Genomic DNA, 24,566 nt, shown 5'->3' on the forward strand with positions numbered 1-24,566 from the left:
TCTTTCTTTCTTCATGTTATATGGATGAGTGGGAATAGTATGGGACACCTCTTTGTTGCCTGCCCTTTCCATCCTCTTCAGTTTTAATCTCTTACACCTCTTTCCTGCCCTTCCCTGGCAATGCCCATCCTTCTCATACTCTCAACAACCCTTAAGATGTATTCAGAGTAGCCCAGGTAGCAATGTTCCAGGGTCTTCTTTCAGCACTACTTTTATTCTGGGTGACAGTACGATAAAGAAAAGGTGTCTCTGGCTAATAGTCTGGATGTGTGCTGTCCTTATCAGTGTGACACTGCTGGCAATAAGGTGGAGAGGACTTACCTGTTCTTCCTGAGAGTACTGGGCAGGATTGCCTGAGGTAGGATTGCCTTAAACTGAGTGCATTGACATGACACAGTATAATGTGGAAAAGCAAACAGGAGTTTAGGGGCTGAAAACAAGGTCTATCAATATTCAGGATGAAAAGAAAAGAAAAAAAATCAGTCAGGATATTTTTAGACCTTTCAGACTGTCTCCATTAACCCATTTTTGTGTACATTTTAAAAACAACAAAGCCATCTCCTGGCGTCCTAAATTCATACTACTTCCTGGAAAAATAATTTCAAATCTCAAAGACTAATGTGGACAGCACAAATCCATTAGAAGGAAGATATCTAGGACAAATCCTGGAAGCTGGTTCAGTACAGAGCTAGTGCTGAACCACTGTCCTGGTAGTACAGCAGGGACACAGACAGGGACACAATTAGAACAGTCATGAGATACTTTCACTAACAGTCTTGTAGCACTTCCAGAAGGATGAAGAATGATCTTGTTATTTCTAATAAACTGTAATTCAAATGGTTACATGCACCTGAACTTACAATGGAACACAGTATTCCTCTGCTCCTATTTTCCTCTTTTAAAGTCTCTTACAGATCTCTCTGACATGACTATTCTTCAGTGTGTATGAAAGATAAGTCTTAGCTCCAGAGTCTGTTATGATACAGGAAGCACAAGTAGGGAGTAAAAATGCCACTTCAACATGGCTTGCTGATGTAAGCAACAGCACACAGAGTGCAGGATTGCATTGAATATCAAAGGGATTCAAGGGCTGAATGGTTTGTTTTTACTGGGTAAGTATGGTGAGAATTCTATCAGAAGATCCTGACCTATGGGACACTGACCTTACGAACTTTGAGATACTCAGGTGATAACTGTAATAAAAATTAGTGCTTCTGCACCTTACAGTGAGCTTCTACTTCATGATCTGTACCCTGCAGAAGAGGCCATCATTAAGCCAACAGCAGCATGGACACCAAGGCAGAGATTGAGGAGCTTCTTTTATTCATGAATCTGGTATTTGCTACAGACTTGTATTTCATGAATTATTGTATAGTACTTTTGTACTGCCATTTAAAGCTCTGATAGTTTTTACCTGTGTGAGCATGAACTAGGAATTCAGAAAAAGCAGCAAGCTTCTGTCTCTGTTTTTAAAAGCATGGATTTTTCATTTTCTTCACTTCTTTGCATGAAATATTTTAGATCACATAGCCTGCAGACAGCTGTATAAATTTTAAAGAGTGAAGACACTAAACATAAAATGCAAGTTCTTACTATCCTGTTGCTGAAGTAGGCTTATGGAATAATATAAGCCCTTGGTGTAATAAACTCTGAATTGTTTGCAGAAGTCAAGATGTACTTTGTTGGTATTGCCTAAATTTTTAAAAATAAATTTAAGCTAAAAAAGAAAAAATCAGGCAATTTCTGATTGGAGTATATATATAGAGGTTTACGAATGTGTGGCTCCAACTTTTCTTTAAAAATGAAAATAATACAGTTAGTTTTGCAGTAAATTTGTGCTCAACTCAATACTGAGAAATCAGCATGTTGCTTAGAAAAACAAGTGTTTTAGGCTGCAAATCTGACATATGCTTGTACTTTCTGGCAAAACATCTTCTTCAGATTTCATGGGATACAGTACAGCTCTGAGCTCCCTATGATATGTCTTTCCCCTGCTCTTTCTGCATGCTCTAGGGATCTTCACAGAAACAACAGACTCGATTTGCTGTGTGGCTCTGAGAGCAGTGTCTGTCTTCAGTGATGACAATGGGGGATCTATGCATGCAGGGCAAGCTGAATATCAAACTGGGGAGCAGTCAGGCACAACTGAGAAACAGAGTGAAACATTCCACCATTTTTAAAAATAAAGACTTAATCATTTAGAGTATTACACATTCTTAGCATAGTGGTAGCCAGAATCCTAGGGATAAAGAGGACAGACTTTGCTTAAAACAGGATTCATTGGATCTCTATGCTCAGCTCCTTGGATTAGGCAGCACCTTGTATACACGTAGTCCAGATAGATGGTAATTGGCAACACACAGGTCATGCATGTTGGAAAATCTTGCCAGGATGCCTGCTTCTTTCTGGCAGATACAGCCTAGAGTAACAAATGCTTGATCTTAATTACATACTCTGTTTTGCCTTATGGGAATGATTCCTTTTCTGTGTATTCTTCTAAACCTAGCTCCTCATTTTCCCTGTGTGCTAAAATTAGCATTACTTTCAGCAACTGCTCATCACAGTATTTCAGGTTTTATATCCACTTTTACTCACATGTCTAAACATTAATATTAGCTATTAATGTGCTGGGGACATTTATGATTATTAGATCCTATCCTATTCTCTGGCCAACATTAGTTGCATGTTTTGGTTGCTTTTAAGGACTCTGATCAAGGATTAGTTGCTGCACAAATTCAAAGTGAGTGATTGACTGGTGGGTGGTCTTGTAAAGAACTTGAACAATTCAGACAGACAGGTCCAGACACATTGGATTTCATGTAATTCTGTGTGGATGGTCACCTCCTTTTCTCTCAAAAAGCTTATTAACTGCTTTTGGATTCAAGCCATTTTTAGCTCAGAAACACACACTGTAAATTTCAAGGAATGAGATTTTTCTCTCTTCCTAGCATTTGCTGTGTTTGTTAATTGACAAAAGGAATACTGGATTGCATCTGTTGCTGCTGTGTTTAAGGCTAACAATTCTGTTGCTGAGGATGAAAACACGGCAGTTTTTAAATCCCAAACATTTTTATAGCTCATAGTCTGTATACATTCCTTAATCTATTGTGGTTTCAACAGAACATTTGCAGATAGGTAAAATGAGTATCAAAGAGCAGTTAAGGTGGCTGCCTACAACTTATCCTATTAACAGCTCCAGTGGTTTCTTCATATTGGAACATACAGCGGGATTGCCACAGAATAAAGTACTGAGATGAAGGTGTGCATCAGGCAAAACATATTTTAGCTGGTTTAAATCTCACCCAGAGCATGCTAGTGGAGCTGCCAACACATTTTTAATCCTTCTCACAAAAGCTTGATAGCAGAAGTGGGCTTCACCAGCTATTAAGAGTGACTCTGGTGCCTTCTAAGATCCAAATCTTGTTAGCCATTAGCTGCCAGCAGGATATCAGAATGCACTCAGGTCTATTCTCAGATATAAGAGTTTCATCTCACTCCAGCTGTTTCCAGTAGGGATTCCTCTCTTTAAGATTGCCAGAGAAACAAATTGGGACTCTATCTCTGCAGAGAAACCAGGTTAACTGATTCAGGAAGTAAGTGCAGTTCTCACACATCCGTTTGATAAAAATCATCTCCAGAACAATTCATGCTTGGATGGATCTGTTACAAAGTCCCCTCTAGGTTTGCTCAAAACATTTAACATTTCTGATCCTGTCCTCCATTAGAAATGTATAAGCAGCTGTGGGCTGCTTCATTTTACCAGTTGCTCCACATCCTGTTACTTACAATCCATCCCTGGGTCTGTCTGCCAGCAAAACTTCTGCCAGAAGACTGATAGCTTTCATTTTTAAAATAGAAACTTTCCTTTTTATATGGAAGAGCTTTTTTTTCATCTCCAAGCTGTGTGCAGCAAGAGAATGATGAGAAGACTGCATGTGCAAACCATGTTGATGAGGGGTTTCAAAAACCTTATTAAAATATGTACACTGACTTCCAAGTTCAGATGATTTCCCTCTAGCTGACAGAGGTAATCCTGCTGCACATGACTATTCTGAATACATCTTTCCCAGAAATAACTTACTCCTAGAGAAATTGGATAGTGATACTTTTGATATAAAAATCAATCAGATTATACCAGACTTCTTTATCTTCTCTTATTTATTAGCAATATATTATATTTTTTCAGTGGAAATCTTTTCTGGAATGTCTATTATGAAATTAATATTTCAAGTTCTTTTCTGCTATATTCTGTCTTGTCTGACAACAATTTATGTACAGATTACAGTTTTTTCTTTTCCAGCTTCTCACTCTCAGTCCCTTAAAAAGAGACTTAACTTAATGTTCATCAATTTTACCGTAAGATAGAGAAGGAGGTTTTGTGAAATGATTTCTTAACATACTGGCCATCCTTTCCTGCTGCATAGTGGGGTCAGCTTTGTAATAACAGAAAACTGAGTGAATCACAGAGATAATCTAAAAGAAATATGGATTTTTTCCATTAGAAGTTACCTGCTGATTTTTGTTGTAAAATTTACACTCCCCAACCCCTTATCTTGCAGTATTTGAGGTGGCAGTTGCCAGTCATATGCTGACAGAGGCAGAAAGCTGTTTAAGTTGTCCTAGACTGTAACTGCTTCTTTAATTAAAAAACCAAATTGGAGTGTACAAGGCAGACAAGCAGCAAGCTTGTTTGCAGTGTTAGAACCCCAACTTGAATCCAAGACACTAAGATTTTGCTTCATTCCAGACAGGTTATACTCCTAGTGCCGGGTTTGTTTTGTACATAAACTACACGTACTAGAGTATGTGCAATTAGCAGCTCTCTTCATTTTTGCAGTGAATTAAATTGTGACTTTCTGACAGGTTCATAAATGATGAATAGCTTCTAAAGTTTTACTTCAGGGGTAATTTTTCTGTCTAATCTCTCCTTGTGAATTAAACCTTAAGGAAGATGCTGAAAACCTTAACTTTTTCATTAGATAGCGATACATAATTTAGTAGCTCCTTTAGCTTCAATCCAGTGTTATTCCATACTCTGGCTACAGCCATATTACAGCCACCTGATTTACACACTGATATTAGCTATTAATATCAATGTAATTGTAACCAGCTTGTTCTGTAAAAATTTTAGTAGTCATGGTCAACTATGTTTTAGGAAAAAGAGGGAGTTAATGTATTTGAAGTTATGTTGCAGGGTGGTATATTTTGAATATGAAGTTTGCATGTGTATTCAGAGCAAGGCATAATACCACCAAATACTTGCCTTAACACTGCAGCTTTTTGAATCCTGTTCTGCAGTTATTTGAGTTACTTCTGCTGAACTGCTCAGCACTGCAAGCAGTTTGGGGCCTCACTTTTTTTCAGTGCAGCAGAAGAGGTAGAAAGTAGATACCGTTTATTAAGTAAAAAATAATATTCCAATTTCACTTGATACTGCCTTCATTAGGGTAACTGTAGCTTCTACAGTCATTACTTAGCGTTTTGTTTTAATGAACAGATCATGAAACTGCTAGGAGATTTTTGAACTACCTTTTTTTCTGATTTTTTTCAGCTTTTTGTGGCATCATTATACCTTTTGGCTTTGGAAACAGGCAGGCATAATTTCTAGCTTTTGTGTGGAAGGAAGCATTACTTCCTAACACTACTTGTTTGTGAGAAATTAACTGTTAAAATCATGCCAAAATGCAAATGAGGAGCCTGAGCAGAATGGCAGGAAGTTAAATCATAGCAGTCCACATTCTTGCAACCTGATGCAGTTGGAAATAATCCTGTAGTCCACTGGAAGGTTGGGAATGAAGCGGTAGTTTCTTCTCGCCCTGGCTGCTTGTTGAATTATTGGGTCAGAAGATACAGAATTCTCTTTTTGGCTTTTTAAATTAATCCAATATATTAACTGAAATAGACCAAAACTAATGTAGAGGAAGGATTTAACTGACAGCTTGTACAGTTTTTTTAAGCAAATAATAGCATATGGAAATGGAAGAGGGAGCATATTTGAAGCATGGGAACAAGCTCTTAGCAAACACATTTTGAGGCTATACCAGGTATGAGGAAATTCAAGACAGATATATTTGCCTCCTAAGCATTACAGGGGCATAGCTTTATTATGAAAGCAGCTGCTTTTCTCTCTAAAGAAGTGGAGAGTTGCGGTGCTTTATTGTTGTAGAGCAGTTGCATTTTGCAAGCTGTGCCACGCTTAGGGAAGGATTCTAGTGTGTTTAGGATGTCATTGAGAACTGAAGGCAGGAGGCAAAGGCTTTGTCTTCCAACAGCCCAAATGCAGCAAGCTCTTGGCCTCCAAGAGGTTACAGACCCCACTGAGAAAGCAGGTGGGCATTGGCTGGGCTCCACTCCAGCAAAAGCTGCAGCCACTGAAATCTCAGGGCTGTCGTGCTCCAGCAGCGCTGCCACTCAGCACTGCTGCCTGGGAGAGCTGGAAGAGAGCAAAGAATCCATGTAGGATGATGGGACTCAGGATGAGACTTTTAAAAGTTTTGCTGAACACTACGGACAGAGGCAAAGGATTACATTAAGATGTTTATTTAAAATAGCCCTTGATCTTGATAGCTGAAGAAGAACAGAATTATAGCTCTGAACAAGCTTAATATAAGAAATTCCAACTGCCATAAAGTATGATGGGCTTTTTTCTGCCCTAAGGTAACACAGCCACAAAATAGAATCTTTGTGAACAACAGAAATGTATATAAACATTCCATGTTAAGAATAGATTAAACTGTTTCTAAGAAGTATTAAATAAAATATAACTTCTCATGATACACTGAACTTCATGCTACTTCATATGTGGCTTAACAGAACTCACCCAGCTCTGCACAAGAAGCTATTTGTATGGAGAAAAAAAAAAAAAAAAAAAAAAAAAATTACTGCCACTGTAAGTAGGGCTTCCATGCAGAATTTAAGATGCAATTTGTAAAATATGGACAGTTACTTGGAATTTTATTCCCAGCAGTTTCCTTCTGGAACTAAATCTATACTTCTATCTACAGGAATATACTTTTTTGTTTCTGATTAGGTGTAATAATGGGACTATGTAATGACTTCTAGTGAAGCAGAGATAAAAGGGAGTGTATGATGCTAAGTAATGATAGGTTATTTCTGTAGTCATGGCAAAGGATGTGTTTAGAATACCAACAGCTTATTGACTAATAGCTTTGTGCAATTTATGGATTATGAATAATACAAAAAACTTCCTGTAGAGGGACTTTTTACATGGACATTAGTGTGATTATAAAAAATATACAGGTCTGTTCATTGGAAAACCTGTACAGTCAATTTTGCAGCAATCACATATTTCTGAAAGGTAATTAAATCTGCATGTGTATAAAGTATTTAAGTAGTAGATACAACAGTTGTATTTTATGGTTGTTTCTTAGTGGCTTCTGACATTTAAATATGTTACTTAAAAGAGGCAGTAGGAAAAAGAATCTAAATGCCTTGTCTTTCCCATGTAAACCATATGTTCCTATGTTGTCTAAACTCAGTGAAGGATTAACAATATAGAGAGACATTTATTGAGAACAAATATCTTCTGTCTCAGTTATAATGCTAATAAATGAAAAATATTCTTTGAAACCCTAAGGACATAAAGTCCTACATGCCAGGAACATGGGATTTTATGGCCCATGGAAACATTCTGGATTTAAAACAGACTTTACAACTTTGATACTGTGGGAAGACATCAGTATATACACAAAACAGTTCTCTACTCTGCAGTATTGCCTTGTTGGCTTCAATAACGCGTGCAGTCACACCAACATCTCCTAACAGAATAATTTAAAATAATAATCATCATTAAAAAAACCAAAAATACATCAGACTGGAATCTCCATCACGGCTGCTATTGCTCAAGAAGATACAAAATGCTAGAAATAATCTCTTGAGGCACAAGGTTAAGTGCTACATTGAGATTTCTTTTCTAACAGAAACCCCTCGCCCATTGTCGAGCTGTATAAATAATAGCACAGACAAAGAAATGCTCAGATGAGGAGCCTTGCTCGGTTGTTTACCTCTGAACAAAAGTAAGTTAGAGACAGGATTTAAAAGCCTCAAGAAGAAAAAGGACAGGTAAACACCAGTCAGGGTTGTGACTCGGGTGACTGATTTTATGAAAACCTTACTGAAAACAGACCTTGCTCCCGATAACAAGTGTGATAAGCTGAACGGTGTTGAGCAGCTCGTCAGGAGAGTCCCGAAAGCAAAGAGTATTTTTACTGTGCAAAGACGAGCGTAGGATATTGCCGGTGTGTCTCGGGAATACACGGGTCACTGGGGTAGAGTCGCTGCCACTGTGAGCCACGTTTCTGCAGGCTGGGACCCCCCCGAACCCGAGGAGTCCCCGACGGTGGGATCCCCAAACCCGAGGTGCCGAGGTGTCCCCGCCTCTGGACCCCCCAAACCCGAGGTGCCGAGGTGTCCCCGCCTCTGGACCCCCCAAACCCGAGGTGCCGAGGTGTCCCCGCCTCTGGACACCCCAAACCCGAGATGCCGAGGTGTCGCCGCTCGCCCGCGCTAGCGGGACGAGGGGCAGCCCGGGATGGGTGAGGGTCCCCGGCCCGGGCTGGGCTCCGGCAGCGCTCGCCCCGCAGCCCCGAGCCGCAGCGCTGGGTCTCGCGTGGGGCAGAGCGGGGCTAGAGAGCGGCGGCCGCCGGGCAGGAACGCGGGGCCGTGGGGGGTGCGATGGGGAGGTGCGGGGCACCGGCAGCTGCCCGGGAAGAGCAGCCCCGGCAGCAGCAGCGGGGCGGCCGCCCCTGCGCAGCCCCCTCGGCCGCCGCTCCGAAGTTTCCTCCGGCGCAGAGAGGGCGCCACGGGCAGCACGGGGCGGCCGAAGGGGCGGCGCCGCCGGGGGTACCGCGGTCCCCGCTCCGGCGGGGCGCTCTGCCGCCCGCGGCTCCTACCTTCCAGCACCGAGCAGAGTTTGTGCAGGGCCATTGTCTCCCGGCGGCGGCGGCGATCAGCGGCGCTCCATGGCCGCGGCGGTGCCCCCCGCGAGGGCGCTGTGCCCGCGGCTACGGCTCGGCCCCCGCCCGCCCGCGGCCATGCCCGGAGCCCCCGCGGGGCGCTCTCAGCCTCCGCCGCCCGAGCGCGGAGCCGCCGCCGCCGCGCTCAGTCCCATGGAGAGCGGGGCGCGGCGGGCTCCGTCGAGGCTGGCCTGTCCGGGGGGCTCCCCGCACGGCGCTCGGAGCGCAGCCCAGCGGTTCCCAGCCCGACTGAAGCGGCTGCTGCTAAATGAAGCTCATTTAAGATGTGAGGGGTGTTTGCCTGGATGAGCTGCTTGTACGCATGTGCCCGCCCCCGACGGAGCCCCGCAAGCAGCCACAGCCGCAGCCGGCGGGGCCGCTGTGCTCCTCCCGCTCGGCCGGGCACCGAGGCGGGGGCGACAGCGCTGGAGCAGCACCCGTTCTCACCCCGTGCCCACGGGGGAGCCGGGGCTGGCCCCGTTGCAGCGCCCGCCTCGGTCCCGTACCTCGGCCCCCGCCGTGCCTGACGGCCCAGGCCCATCCTGCCCCCGTCCGCCGGGGCTTTCCCGTGTGCGCTGCCGGCTGCCCGGAGAGCGTCCCCCGCGGCGGAGGGGCCGAGCCGTGCGGCCCCTCTCCAGGACACGGTGGCTTGGATAAGCCTGAATCCCGGCTTCCCGGCTTTGTTTGGGATCCGAGTGGGTCCCGATGGGGTAAAAGGAACACGGTGCTCCCCCTGGTCCTCCGTGGCTCCCCTTGGCCACCTCGCTGGTGGCAGGGAGCCCGCGGCTCCGGCAGTGCGGCGTGCCCGGCTGCCTGCCTGGATGCAGTGTGCTGCCGGCAGCTCCGGCACCGGCAAGAGCCCATCACACGCTATTGTGCGGCTCTTGTTTGACAGGAGTGACAGCTAAAATGGAGCTATTACTTTACAAGAAGTTAATAAAAAGGCGCATTTAGCCTGCTGCCTGCCCTGGCTCCCGTCCCCCTGGTTATCCATCACATCGGGCTACCTTGTGAGGGGAGATGTTACTCCGGGAAAGGGCCTGAGGTGGAGGCGGGTGGCGATGTCGGGGAAGGGCAGGGAGGGAGAGGCCCCGGCCAGCAGATCCTGCCGAGGGGACTCCCGTCCTGGCAGACCCCTCCGAGCTGCCGAGGCTGAGAGCCGCGGCTGTGCCGGACAGCCGGGGGCATCGCCGCGGAAGGCTGGATTGCCACAGGCTACGTGTAAAATGATAGCAACACGGTAGTTCCTTAGAGATGCTTTCAAATCTCCCATAGGCAACGCGGGTTGAAGAATCGCTGGGCATCTCCTACAGGATGTCTCCTCCCTGGAACTGCCGATTAGGCGAGGCTCAGATCTTTAGCTCGGGCTCCGAAGTATGAAACACGGAGATGCTCAGACCCGTGCGTGTTGCAAAGCTCTGCGGGCCCGCAGGAGCTGCCGGGGGTGCCGTGCCCGGGAGCTGCCCCGGCCCCGCTGCCGGGGCGGCGGAGGTCGCGCTCTCCGTTCGGGTCACCGCTGCACCTCCAGCTGCCCCGCGCACAACCCCGCTGTCCGAGCGCAAGCACTTTGCGAGAGCAATTTGGAACCAGCCCGCTCGCTAGACCAAACAGATTTTGCAAACTGTAAATTATATGCGTAATTGCCACTTGCGAGTGTGTCTGCTTAAGGAGCAGGGCAGCTCAGTACTGTGTCCAACACGAGCGTGCGAGGTGAAGCTCTGATTTCTTTGTGGTTTGGTGCTGTGTATTTGAATGTTAAATTCTTTCTACAGTGTTCAAAGGTCAGCCTACCCTGTTAGAAAAGGTCATTCTCTTGCTTCAGATTATCTGCTAAATATTTCAGGCGCTACAAGTCAGTGTGATTGTCAGCGAGGGCGAATTAAATGGAGAAGGGAGCGGAGAGCAGCGGGAGGCAGCGGGCGCGGCAGCTCCTCCCGGACCCCCGGCGAGACCTCGCAGCAAAAGGTCCTGAGCTTTTCTGGGTATTAAAGATCCATTTCAGTGTTGGAAGAAGCTTCATGAAGTATTAAGCTTGATGGTCTGGCAAAATCCCAAGTTACATAATTATATTATTCTACTTAGTTGAATTGTCCTTTCAATTTCAAATAGAGATGATACAGTCCTCCTCCAAGCCTAGTTTTCCCATGAATTGTGAAATAGCAGCTACATTCCAGCAGTGGACAAAGCGATTCCTCTGTTCCCCTCTTAACCATGTGTTTACAGTGGTATGTGATGAAAAGTTCTATAGTGGAAACTCCTGTATATAAAGAAGTCCTCAATAGGTGTATCTACTTTGCATTATTTTATCTACTAACAAAAAATATTTACTGTAGTAACACAAGAAAATATCCAAGACTTCTGTATCTGGGCACCATTCACAATTTTTTAATCCTCTCTGCAAGTACATAATTAAAATCTGTGCTGTTGTGCAGATTGTTAGGAAACAGGGGGTTGCCTGCTTTTTTTTTGGTTTTTGGAATGCATAGTATAGCTGATGGCAAAACTTGACTTGGATGTTTTTATTACTCATGATGATATAAGAAGTGAGAACTGGCTGAATTTGCTTTAAAGAGAACTATTTGTGGTCAATTGTCTCTCACCAAAGAGCCAGGAGAAAACCTTTCTAATGCTGTGTGCTCAGTACAAGTTTGGGTAGTAATTGCAAAGACTCAATCTGCTACAGTCAATTTAACTGAAGAGCTGAACTTCTGGTTTGTCCATTAGAAGGTTGAACAGAGCTATTACACACTTGGGGAAGGGAGCAGCTTTTCCATCCTGTTCTCTTTCCCAGGCTGTGTCAAGCTGTCAGTGTGGGAGAGGCAGGGAGTAGCATCAATTTGTAGATTTGGGACACATTTTGCCTCTGCTGCTTTCAGAGACATTTCTCCTGTGGACATCTGTGTTGCTTTGTTTTGCTGGAGTTCTTGTTACAAGCGGTGCTTTCACTAGTGGCAGGTCTGAAGAAGCTTTCAGTTCCCATCTTCTGAGGCTGCTCTGCCACTGGGTCACGCTGACAGCAAGCTTGGCTTAATTAAACTTGAGTTTGGGAGCTAAGAAAGGTTGAAGACAGCTTTTGGACAGGCAGCTGTGTATTGTTCTGATGCTCTATCAAGTATTTCAGTTTCAGGCAGTAGTTCAGGGAAGGCAGTGGGACTCATTCTGATGTAGGTATACACCTGCATGAGCAGCTGATGAATGAGTCAGTCACAACAGTGCTCTGCTGCAGCTAAAGGCTTACATTTGTATTATTAGAACTGGCTTTGCCTCCTCCTTAAAAATTCCTTTGATTTGCTGTTCTGTGAGAAGTTTTAACTTTGATTTACCTAAAATATTTTCTGCTCTTGAGTAGCAAAGTGTACAATCCAAACAGCCTTAGACCAGCAGCTATTTGGACATTGTTTTTAAAAGAGGTTGCAAAAATATAGACGTTAACAGTGAATAATTATGAAAGGAGATGAGGAGTTATGTTTCAGCTGTTCTGGTACTTGGTTTTGTCAGTTACGATTTAGGTGCCTTTGATAAATCCTAATTTCATGATACAATTTCTATAATTACAAAATTACAGAAGGTGTAAGTGCCTCAGTATTGTATTATAATACAATTGTAATTGTTTTACAATATGTAATACATAATCATACATAAATATGCACAGTTGGCTCTGTTATTTACTACTGAGTAATGAATACTACAAACTTTTCAATAGTCAGGAAGAAAACTCATAGTCTTCAGAAGGCTTAGAGTACACTTCTCTATTTGGCAGGCAATATAATTAGATCTGACTGTTAGAATATACCTACAGACTTTTTTGGCTTAGGTTGAAAAATTCATTAATTTCAAAATTAGGTTATAATTGTTATGGATTGTATCATAGATGGGATCACATTTTTCACTGAAGTCAGGAATTAATTACAAAAATAGTGCTGTGTGGCTGATTATTTTCAAAGTAACAGGGAGGCCAGTATCAGCAGTGCCTCAAGAACTAGATCCTGTCCCCAGAATGGACAGTAGGATTACTAAAGCAGCATAGCAATATCAGATTTAACTCCTCTACTGCTCTTGATTTCCTAACATACTTCTTTGAACAAAACATTTGCCCATCCCTATAGAATTAGTACTACATATTTGCAAAGTATGAGATTATTTAAGCATAATTGTATTTCCTAAATTAAAAAAAAAATAATTTGTTTGGTTGTTAATACCTTCAAAACAGAGACAGTTAATGCTTTTACACTGTTGATTATAATATAGCAGAATCTTATGGATTGACTTTTCCTGCTCTATTTTAGTGTCATTCATTTGAAAGAAGTTATATATATCAATTACAATTCATTGGTATCTATTCATTATCAGATATTGGCTGGGGATCAATAGGTCCAGAGCAAACCTGCAGAGAAGGACCTGGGGGTCAGTAATGGAAGGGGGATTCTGTCCCTCTGCCCCACCCAGGTGAGACCCCACCTGCAGAGCTGGGGCCCAGTGCAGGAAGGAGCTGGAGCTGCTGGAGCCAGGCCAGAGGGGGCACCAGGATGAGCAGAGGGATGGAGCAGCTCTGCTGGGAGGAAAGGCTGGGAGAGCTGGGATTGTTCAGCCTGGAGAGGAGAAGCTTTGGGGTGACAATGTGGCCTTGCAGTGCATGAAAGGAACCTACAAAGAAACATGGAGAGAGACTATATACATGGGATGGGGTGACAGACACAGGGGAATGGCTTCACACTGGCAGGGAGGAGGTTTAGGTTAGATGTTAGGAAAAAATTCTTTCCTGTGAGGGCAATGAGGCCTGGGCAAAGGTTGCCCAGAGAAGCTGTGGCTGCCCCATCCCTGAACATGTTCAAGACCAGGTTGAACGGGGCTTAGAGCAATTTGGGATAGTGGAAGGTGTCCCTGTCCATGGCAGGGGGGTTGTAACTGGATGATCTTTAAAGTCCTTTCCAACCAACACCATTCTGTGATTCTATAGAAGCCCTGAACTGACTTGGTGCATTTGCAGTGATTACTTCTCAATTAACCACAGTAAGTGTTTTTAATGTCTCTGTCTGTTAAGCACGATGGCCTCAGCACAGGAGGAATATCATACTATATAGAATATGCCTATTAATCTGCAGCAGAAAAGTTGGTTCTTTTGTTGGGGGATTATAGTGCATTAATGATAAATCTGGTAGGAAGATTCAGTCTTAAAGCTTCTCATGGAAAATGAGAACAAAGAACGATGGTATTTCAACAGCCATCTGTCAGTTGGCCTGTCAACAGTATTTTTATATAGGTGAAATTTCACACTGAGGAAGCTTCCAATAGCATTTCTCACCAGGGCTGTGTTAGAGTGGCTGCAGTTTGAAAATTTATGTAGCTCGAACTATTTCTCACTTCTCAGTTACTGTGACAATCACCTGGAACTACAACTTTCTAATTGATGCTGCTTTCTTCAACTTCCCGGTAGAAGGGCAATAACCTTACCCAAACACACATTTAATGCTTATAGAATAGAGAACCAAAGTACAACATGAAACCTCTGACAACAGGTTCAACAATATTTAATGCCTTAATTCAAAACAGTATGCATAGACTGCGAACCATGCTACAAGTACTTAGAACCTGAGGTAAACTTTATTATATTGTATATAGTGTTGCAATGATGCACTACTGAGCATGCAAAATACTTCAGAGCAAAAGGTACCAAGATGATTGTTTTGTACAACATCTTAAATGTCAGCATGAGGCTATTTTATTCCTAATTGCTTTCTAAGAAACAAAAGGAAGATAATCTATGTGTATTGGAGTGTGATAGAAGGTTACAGACAACTTTGCTGCCACAGTGCATTATGCATTTAGCATTACTCTCCAACCTTATGAAAAAGACAGGAAATATATTGAACTGTGTGTCCTCCTAATCATGAAATAAGTTCTTTCTTTTGCTGGTGGGAGCCAATTCTATCCATGTGGTTTAAAAAGTCCAAAAGCATTAAGTATTTATCTAAAAAAACAAATTCTTACCTTTTCATGAGAAAAATTGAAGGTGTGCATTAAGGAAATATTCTGTCCTGAATCATAACAGTAATTTGATATAAGAGTCTCCTGTGCTGGCATCTGATCAGAGCATATTGGAAATAGCCAGTGCAACTTCAGAGCTCAGGACACTGCTGCTGTATGAATGGGTCACTGTTCAGCACTGCCATGGTAACCCAGGGGCTGACTGGCACTCAGGGTGGGCACCACCAGCCCCGCTTTGGAGCTGCTCCCTCTGGTCTGTGGCTGCCTTGCCAGGCACAGGGGGCATGCCAGGGATGTGCCAGACTTGAGCAGGGACCCGCTGCACACGGGAGTGCCTTGACTGCCAGCACTTTCAGCTTGTTGAGAAAGGATGTTCTAGTTTATCAAACAGTATTAGGAATGCAAGTTTACTGAAGTAACTGCAGAATTAATCATGTAAACTCACGTATATAAAAGCATGATTATTCTCAGAGATTCTTCCAGGATCCCAAGTACACAGAGCAACTGTAACTTTATCACCACTTAAAATACTTACAGTTGAGTGACATGTCTTCTGTCATTATCACAGCCTCATGAAATTTGGGCATAGCAGTGTACACAGAAAATGTGCATCATTATTCTAAGTGTCCTATTACATTCTTAATTTAATCTTTGCATAGCTTATCACTTAGCAATCCATTTTAGGGCGTCAATCCTCAATCCCTCCTCGAAAATGTTTCTTTTAACTTCTTGAAAAACAAAACCAAACAAAAAATCCCATACCTTTCTTAAATAATGTGGTTATAGTTAAATTATAAAAGCGGTTTATGTAATGCTGATATATTTTTATGATTTTAATTTTTTAATGCGTTGTCTTTGCCCTAGAAGTAGCACACATAAATACTGCATCTATCCCAGGATGACTGAACTAGCACTACCCTGCAAGTTCCTTTCAGTTCTCTAATTCCTAAGTTCTTTAACTATTGCACATATGGGTTTAAACAAAGAAAAATACAGAATACTTTAGGTTAAGCACCATTTAATACAGTCAAAATAATTAGCAATTAAGTCATCTGAGAAATTGCACAAGTTGAATTTTCAAAAACCAGATTGTTTTGCAGGAATGAATAAAGGACAAGACCAATTAAAGTGATACAAGGTATTCTGCTCACTGAAATGCTACACTTCATTTACAAACCTTTCTTTCTATCAAATATTACTAAAGAATTGGTACATAAACAATGGTACATGCAATTTGATCCCTTTACTAAGAAAAATAAATTTACAGTTCTGTTAAATAAAGGCCAAATGCTATTATATACAGTCTCTTAACTGAAAGGCCTTGTGACACATTCAGGTCTAATTTTAATGCTTTCCAAATAAATACCAGATAATGCAACATTTACAAATAACACACCAACAGTACTTTCATGGTAATAATTTTAAAAATCAGAATTTAGTCTTTCAATTAAGCAAATGAGTAGCAGCTCCTTCATAAATATTAAGGCATGTCACATAGCATCAAAATGGAACCGATGAGCCTCCTGTCGCTTCTCTCTGTCATCTGCTTTCTGAAAAATAATAATAAAAAAACACTTTGTGGAATCTAGAGCAATACTGTTACAGAAATGAGCTGTCAAGTGTCAAAGAATGGTTGATTTTTTTCAAGCCATTTGACAAAAGGCAAAAAGGCTTGGTAAAAGCCCCAACAATTAACTTTTAAATTATGTCAGCTTGAAATAGCAATAATCTACACAGAATTGGCTTCTGCTGTTAATGCTCTGCTATTGTAGTATTTATGACCCATTATTTTCTGTTATTTCTAATAATGCATTTTAAAAGGAATAATTCAAACCTGAAGACTGTTTCCTGGTATGCATTTTGTCTGCATTACAAATATAAGATGAAATTACTCTGGACTAACTGTAAATGTAATTTATGTTACATGTACGAAGAGTCTCATTTAAAAAAACATTCTGTTAAATACAACTTTAGAGCAAGATGGCAGTTCAACCAAGAACTAACAGCAAAAAGTAGGTGAAAAATGTTCTGTGTCTTTTGTTTGTATTATGAAAATGTGAAGTAGGATGCATTTCCCTGCTTATTTATGCAGAACACACACTGACCTGCTGAAAGAATGAATTGGGTGGTGCTTGGGAAAAAGCAACATATTTAAACTGTACCTAGAATCCATGTCATGTGCAAAAACATGTCCTCTCCCACGTCCCCTCTTGTGTGCTAAAGCACTTAACAGAGAATGGAAGCATTTCTTCAAGGATTCTTGGACACAGTGCAAACTTGTGCTTTTGTCATGACAGACAGTATGTGTAAATTTCAGCATGAGAGAATTTGGCAAAGCAGACTGAAATGCTTTTTAGCTTGCACAGACCCATGTTTTTTCTTTTCTTTTTTTTTTTTAAGGAGTAAAATGAAGAAAAGCCTCTCCAGTAGGTGCTGCGTGGGCATTCAGAACTGTGTCTCAGTTGATAAAAATACACAACAATTGTGGCAGAAATCGCTGCCCATCTTCTGCCATGGGAGTTCATCATCTGCTTTGGCTCAAGGCCAAAGATTTCCTCATTACACAATGTTTATGTGTGATAGCAACTCCATTGGATTAAATATGGATTTTACTGCATTTTGTAGCAGCAGCAGAGCTGTCAGTGAGGTTTAAGATATATCAGTCTGGCTTTTTTGGCAGGGACTTTATCAGTGTCAGTAGTATTCTGGATGTGAAAAAAGGGGTGGGAAGGAGGGAGTGGCACACTCTTTCCTACACTGAAATGCTTGTCACATTCCACAAAATTTCATAGTCTCACTTAGAAAACAATTTCCTCTCCATTTCTTGTATGCTTCCTGAAAAAATTATTGCTTCAAATTTGACAGTAACTGATACTCTGCTGGATCCAGCAAACCCTCTCTAGCAGTATTTCCATCACTGTGCAGTGTTTCCATGATCAGCTTCACAACCCCAAAGCAAGTTGTCAAGAATGAGAATAAGGACTATCGAGGGCCACAGCAAATGTAGGAAAATTGTATTTGTTGTAGGATAAATAATGGTGTCAATTCTTCCTCAATTTGTCTTTCATTTGATGTATCAAAACTAAAATCTAGTAACTGAGATTTCAAAGCTTTTTTTTTCTTTAATGCATTAAAAATTTCTAAGGCAAGACAACAACACCTACCCCTAAACCCTACAGTTATTTCAGTACTCCAGTACTTGGCTGGCAGAGGAGTGTGTAAGAACTACTGTAGACAAAGGGCTCCTGCTACTATTTATCTGCAGGGGTCAAAGTCCAGGGTTTATTTAAACTGCTGAATAAAACACTGCAGCTTACAGACATATATATCCTCTGGGGGAAAGGAAAGATTTAAGTGCCAGTTCATTTCCCCTTCCTTTCTTTGCTATATGTACTCCAGAGATTTGCAGGGGAAAGACATTTAGCCATTACAGTATTTTTAGGAGAAGATTGCTGAGAGACAGTAAACTAAGAATAAACTTAGAAACAAGGAACTTTGGAGTTTAACTTTACACATGTCAGTGATGAACAAAACAGCTTTGCTGAACATTTGTATTTGTTCAGTATCTCAACCACTTTGAAACACTGGGAAAGTAAAAATCCATAGGAAAAAAAATAGCAATTAACACGTTTATACAGTGGTCTGAAAATACACACAATTTGTCCAAATATTTATGCCTATTTTGTGCTGCAGAGTTGGAAATGAGTTTACAATGTAACCAATACAACACTTCATTCACACATACCTGAGACTTAAAACAGTTCTAAAAGGACTCACTCTGGGCTGAGTCCTTCTGTACACTACAGTGCTTGAATTATTGTAAAAAATGTTTTAAATGTTGCCATTAAATCTCCATTTCTCCAGATACATAGGTAATCCTTCCCCAGCTCAAAGTCCAGCCCTGAGCTGCCAGTACACAGTGCTTTCTTGGTACAGCAGGACATGCTAACAACAGCCACCATAAACTTTGTATTTCTTTGCTTTGTGTGTCTTATTCCCAGCTTTATTACTACTTGGAGACTGTATTTGACATTTTGAAGAGTTAAGATTGACAGACAAATAACATTTAAATATGAAGCATGCGCAAAGCTTATCTGAATGTTTAACAAGGTCATTTTATTTCCACGAGCACAAAAACAAACAGTTCTACCATGTCAGAATGTGTAGTAATTTTATCTGACAGCTAAGATGATGGTTTGGCTATGTAGTAACATTTATTGGCAACTCTGCCAGTTGGGTATGATTGTGAACTGAGCATAGTTAAGAAAAATGGGAATGCATTTCTTTGGTGACATGAAAGACCCCTTTCAAAATGCTTCTTCAAATCAATGGATTTCTATACCCTCCATGTGTAATTCAGACCCACAGAGCAAAGCAGCTAATATGCATGGCTAACTCCCTATACATTCCTGAATGTTAATGTTAATGCAACCAGCAAAGAGAGATACACAAAAGACTTTCTCCTTATTTTTAGATTACCAGCAGAACTCAAGGTAAGTAAACTGAGTTTATATTCCATTTTCCAAAACAGTTCTTAAAACAGCAAAATGGAAAACTTAGATATGAAACAAAGATGGCTCATTTCAGTTGGAAATAACAGCTTAATGGGAAAAAGGAAATGAAGAGCAACATGGACATCCTCAGGTGTCTTAGAGCTTAAATAAAAATAATGCCAATTTTTAAACTTGTGGTAAACATTGAATTAATAATAATACCTTTGGCGACTTAATTCAGTCCGTGTCAGAAATTATTATACTGTAGAAAAATGTAAAAATAACCCCCAATGTACAGGTCTGTAAAATATTAGGGAGTGTTACACAGTATAGAAAATATACAAGAAATATTCTAGTAAATTAGCTTACCTTTTCTTGCCAGTGTAATATGCCAATTATTGCCAGGATGAAAACGCAGACACCAATTAAGGCTATAGCTGTTAGCAGTACAATGTTACTTGGGGTCAAATACAGTTTGGCACTCCAGCTATACAAAAGAAGAAAATCCAAGGAAACATTAATACCCTTCATTATGAAGCAGAAAACAGATTTTACTTACAAAGATGAAAAGAACCTGTTAGGGTAAGACAGGTGACAACCTTGTCCACAGAAATGAGCAGCTCTACTTAGAGACTGAAGCTTAATGATGTTTACTTGGAAATACATGGTTTAATATAATTATTTTCAAGCAATACCATGTCTAAGTACAGTTTCTGTTTAACTTTTCATGAATGCTATGGATATCCTCAGGGAATGAGTTTTTTCTCATTAGGAGATTTACCTCCTGCCCTTGACTAGGACAAAGTAAAATGCATACGGAAACCTTTCACAGGAATGCCTGGGGACACGGAGCAGCAGGGGAAAATAACCCTGGAAGATTTTTCCACCACATGAGAAGTTCCTCTTGGACAGGCTCATGAGTCCAGTTCTCTTTTTCTGAAATTTACCCAGGGACAAGTGCAGTTCTAGACAATATAAGCAGTTGATTATGGCTGAAGATCAACAAAATTAAGCACTTTAGGGCTCCTGGAAGACATCTCTCAAATCATGTGAGGTCTTGAGGCCCAGGGAATCCCCTTTTTGTACTACAGGTTTCCTATCATGGGAAAGCTGTCAGCAGCAGGCTCTGTCCTAAGGCCTCTCAGGAAATCACATACCTATGTTAAAAAAAAATGAGAAGCTGCTATTATGAAATTTGATTTCTTCTGTGGATTCCATCCTCTGCTATTCTACAATGTCCAGAAAACACTCTTTACACAAAAGCAAAAATAGTTTAAGGATATGATAACAGAAATTGTTTTGCATAACACATACCTTTAAATACCTCAAGACTGTAACTAAATTTTCATCTGGCAGATGTTATTTCTGTGGTTGTTAATTAGCAACTCAAGCAGCACATCACTTCTCCACTGTTATTTGTTCTCTAGTAAAATTAACTGCTGAACTGATGTCAGAATCATTTCTGCATGATAAATGCAACTGACCTCACTGGTAGATCAAGCGGCAAAACGCAGCTGGAATATTTGACTAATGTTTTCATTAATAGCAAAAAGAGAAACATGCTCTCTTTCTGGGAGAAACATTTTAATTGCAAAGTGAATTCCATGTTCAAGCTCTCGTGAAAATAACCCATTCACCTTTACTTAAAGAGAAAATTCATTCCTGTAGCAACAGCTACTGCATGCAGAAGGACTGAAGCAAAGCCTTTCTATGGAACCAGACAGAAATTGTATGTTTGGTGAAACAAAATGCTTAATTCAACCATTACCATGCTTGTAATTTGTCACTGAGGATGTTGTTAAATCTAGCAAGTGTGTTATTATTTACAGGAGTGGAGCTGGTAATACATTTGGATTGTTTGTCTGAGCCGGTAATAGGTTTTGATTGTTTATGGGCACCATCTGAGAGGCTGTGTAAATACCTGAGCAGCATTTTCAGCTCCAGCTCAGCACTGACCCCCTGCCCTTGTTCTTCAGTAACTTTCTATACAAATAACTATTTCTAAACCTACACATAATGCCTCATTTACACTGTGTATTAATGTAATTTTGGGAAGTACAAATCCAAATGATGACATTACCTTCGAGGAACATTATGAGGATAGGGAATGACTATAAGCTGGGAGTTTGGTATGATAGCTGTCCATTCTTGTTTTCTTATGGACTAAAAGAAAAAACAAAGGCTGTGTCAATTCCTCACAAACCAACACACTTATAAGCAAATAAATTTTCTGTTGAAACACACAAAAAGGGAAATAAAAAAGTGTGTTTTAAAAAAAACTTTAAATATAAGTGATTAATACCTTTATCTTTGTATAAACCTGTTACTCTGAAAGCTCCAAAATGCTTTAAAACCACTCCCAAAAGTAAAAAGCAAAATAATTATTGCTGACATGAAACACAGCATCTGCTTTAAAAATACCAAGCAACATAATAGAGAAAGAAGAAAAGAACTGATTCTACAAAGGAGGCAGGGAAAACAATTACCCAAGTCAGAATTCAGCCCATTTGAGTACCTCACTTTTCAAGCAGTACCATCAGATCTTTAAAGACTGAAAATGGTGAGGACCCCACTTTTATGTTTCATGAGAAGATAAGAGAATCACAGTAATCTCCCCATGCCATGACACTGCCCATGGTTTTATCACCGAGGCAGAAGGGATTATGTGAGTCCCAGCCCAGCCAGAGCAACTCTGGGAAAGCCCTGCAGCTACTGCAGTCCAGAATAATTGGACCCTCAGATCTAATACCCATTTGCCCTACAAACAAGCACTGAATACCTGTGCTAACATTTACAGACATTTTCAGTCATCTTTTGGTTTTATTTTGGCTTCAGAGCTTATATACCCCTCAAAAAAATGTGACAAACCTTTCTGTACACAAACTTCCTTCTTAGATATTCTTACTTCAGAAAATGAAAAGAAAGCGTCCCAGCAGTATTTCCATCCACAGCCTCTTAGTAAAGGTAGCACCATAAATAATTAGCTTGACAATCCTAAATGTCAACCAACCTTTTCTCCTAAGGGCCGAGGGATGCCAACGTACAAGTGGTCGAGGAAGTTGGCGCTGCGGCCCAAGCCCAGCACGTTGTAGGGCAGCTGGAGAGCGTAATGTGCTGACTGGCTGAGCTGGCCAGCTGCAAGGAAAACAGAAAGGAAGCTCAAGTAGGTATTTTAGGGAAAAGAACCTCCAATCACTCACTCAACCCCTAAACTACCAACTTGCTACACAAATACACATTCCCCAGTCAGAAATAAAATGTTTAAAAATTTTCACCAATTGCATGATGACTTAATTCTTAAAGGCTTGTTCCCACATTTCCAAACTACCTGTGAGCACTCACTTGGAGAAAAACTTAAATACTTTACAAGACAATTCTTTTGAGTACCATTTCTATGTTAATTCAATTCTCCATTATTTGTTACAAGTTGAGAAGAAATCTGCCTTTATTTTTATATTAGTGCCAAGTCTCCTGCCCCATTGATTTACATGGTTGGACTCAACATGTGAAGGTTCACTTTAATTTTTATCAGTGTTAATCACTAATTACTACTGTGTCATAAAATTAACCAAGTAAATTCTCATGAACAGATTTTCAAAGAATAAATTAATGAAAACAGGATTGCAAGTTAATAATAATTATAGGAGAAACTGTAGGTGGAAAATAAGATTCTTGGTTTACTGAAAAGGCAGTGGGGAAACAGACAAGTGTTGCAGTTATCAACAAGTTCACTGGCATAATCCCATTTTCAAAGTATCCAGGTATTCCACTTAAATAAAAAAAATCTTGTAATATTCACTTTCTGGTCAACAGATTCAGATCCTGTGTGAGTTTTCTGTTCTCTTAGCAAGTGAGTTGGTTCCACAGCAGGAATGCTATCAGCACCTCAGAAGCACCACAGTGAATTCAGCCTTCAGCAGATAAACAAGAATGAATGCAAAGGACACTTGACAACCACAAATGGGTTTCTGTGACCAACAGAAGCAGCTTTGCACAAGGATGTGATTTAGTCAATACCTTTAGAGCATCAGATTTCTCTCAGCTTTGACCCCAAATAGATCATGCCTGGAAATTTTAAGTTAAGCAACAAAATGCAACAGAATGTGAATTGAAGAACAGGAATCCATATTTTGTAATGAATTTACAGCCAATGCCTTTGTGCCTCTCCACACTCCCATCCAAGGCTCGATTCAGGAGGCAGCACTTTACCTCAGCCCACTGGCTGTGTGACACAACATTCTACACATCTGTGGTGAACACAGGGGCCAGCAAGAACTCCTAACTCACCACCACCACTTCCTTGGCAAAGCCAAATATCCTTTCAAGAAAAACCAAACCCCCCCATTCCTGGCTCCTGGAGATGCCAGTAAGTGCAAGCATTGGCCACAACACAGCAGCACAAGGGACAACAAAGACACAACACCCACTTCCAGAAGTGGCTCTTCAGCTCTTGTTTGCTCCTCTGGGGACAAACTACTCCCTGCAGCGCAGGCTGGTGATTCTGAACCTTTGTTCATTACAGTGATTACTTCAGGGTTCTGTTTCTGTGAACCTCCCTTTCCCTACAGCTCCTGAGGAAGCCGCTTGCCATATGCTGTCAGGCATGTTTTGAAATAGGCCTGTTTAGTCAGGAGGTAAATATTCTGTATTATTGTGGGTTTAGAGTTCTAGTAATTTTATTTTAAAAAGCAAAATAGATGTCAGCTGAGATCTGAAAAATCAGCTTGATGCAGTTATCTTTCCACTAAGCTAAAATGCTGTTAGCAAAAAGAAACAGTGATGGTCTTCCTAAAGATTATACATGTTTTAGATTTATTTTTTCCCCCATGAAGAACCATGTAATGAGCAAGCAGACAAGGAAATACTTAAGACAGATTTGTACTTTCAGGTCTCTATGGCAAAGACAAGGTGTACTGTGCACATTGTTAGGTAGATTTCTCGATTACAGAAGATGTGGCACAAAGCAGTGACTGAGCAGCTTTTCTCTATTAGAACAAGGATTCTCTTCCAGTAAGTTGAGATAAAACAGGATAGGACAGCATAGGATTTGAGTCCTGAGTCTGTCCCTGCCTTGCCACTGACTTCCCTAACATGATCTTGGCTAAACTGCTCA

At 41.2% G+C, this 24,566-nt stretch overlaps 2 protein-coding genes across 3 annotated transcripts in view; both read right to left on the reverse strand.

Moving 5' to 3' along the window:
* The window catches only part of NETO2 (neuropilin and tolloid like 2), a 29,445-nt gene extending 20,377 nt beyond the window's left edge, over positions 1-9,068 (reverse strand). The window contains exon 1 of the mRNA XM_086847114.1: positions 8,913-9,068. Within this exon, the coding sequence (XP_086703240.1) occupies positions 8,913-8,946 (34 nt within the window). The 5' untranslated portion in view covers positions 8,947-9,068. The remainder of the gene's footprint in view (positions 1-8,912) is intronic.
* Positions 9,069-15,961: 6,893 nt separating this feature from the next.
* ITFG1 (integrin alpha FG-GAP repeat containing 1) overlaps positions 15,962-24,566 on the reverse strand; it is a 72,205-nt gene continuing 63,600 nt past the window's right edge. For both annotated transcript variants that reach the window (XM_086847135.1, XM_086847134.1), the window contains exons 15-18: positions 22,464-22,588; positions 21,534-21,616; positions 19,823-19,940; positions 15,962-16,510 (exon numbers count right to left, since the gene is read on the reverse strand). In XM_086847135.1, the coding sequence (XP_086703261.1) occupies positions 16,451-16,510; positions 19,823-19,940; positions 21,534-21,616; positions 22,464-22,588 (386 nt within the window). In that variant the 3' untranslated portion in view covers positions 15,962-16,450. The remainder of the gene's footprint in view (positions 16,511-19,822; positions 19,941-21,533; positions 21,617-22,463; positions 22,589-24,566) is intronic.

The sequence above is a fragment of the Cyanistes caeruleus genome, chromosome 12, assembly GCF_971803275.1.
Source record: "Cyanistes caeruleus chromosome 12, bCyaCae1.hap1.1, whole genome shotgun sequence".
In the NCBI taxonomy this organism is placed as follows: domain Eukaryota; kingdom Metazoa; phylum Chordata; class Aves; order Passeriformes; family Paridae; genus Cyanistes; species Cyanistes caeruleus.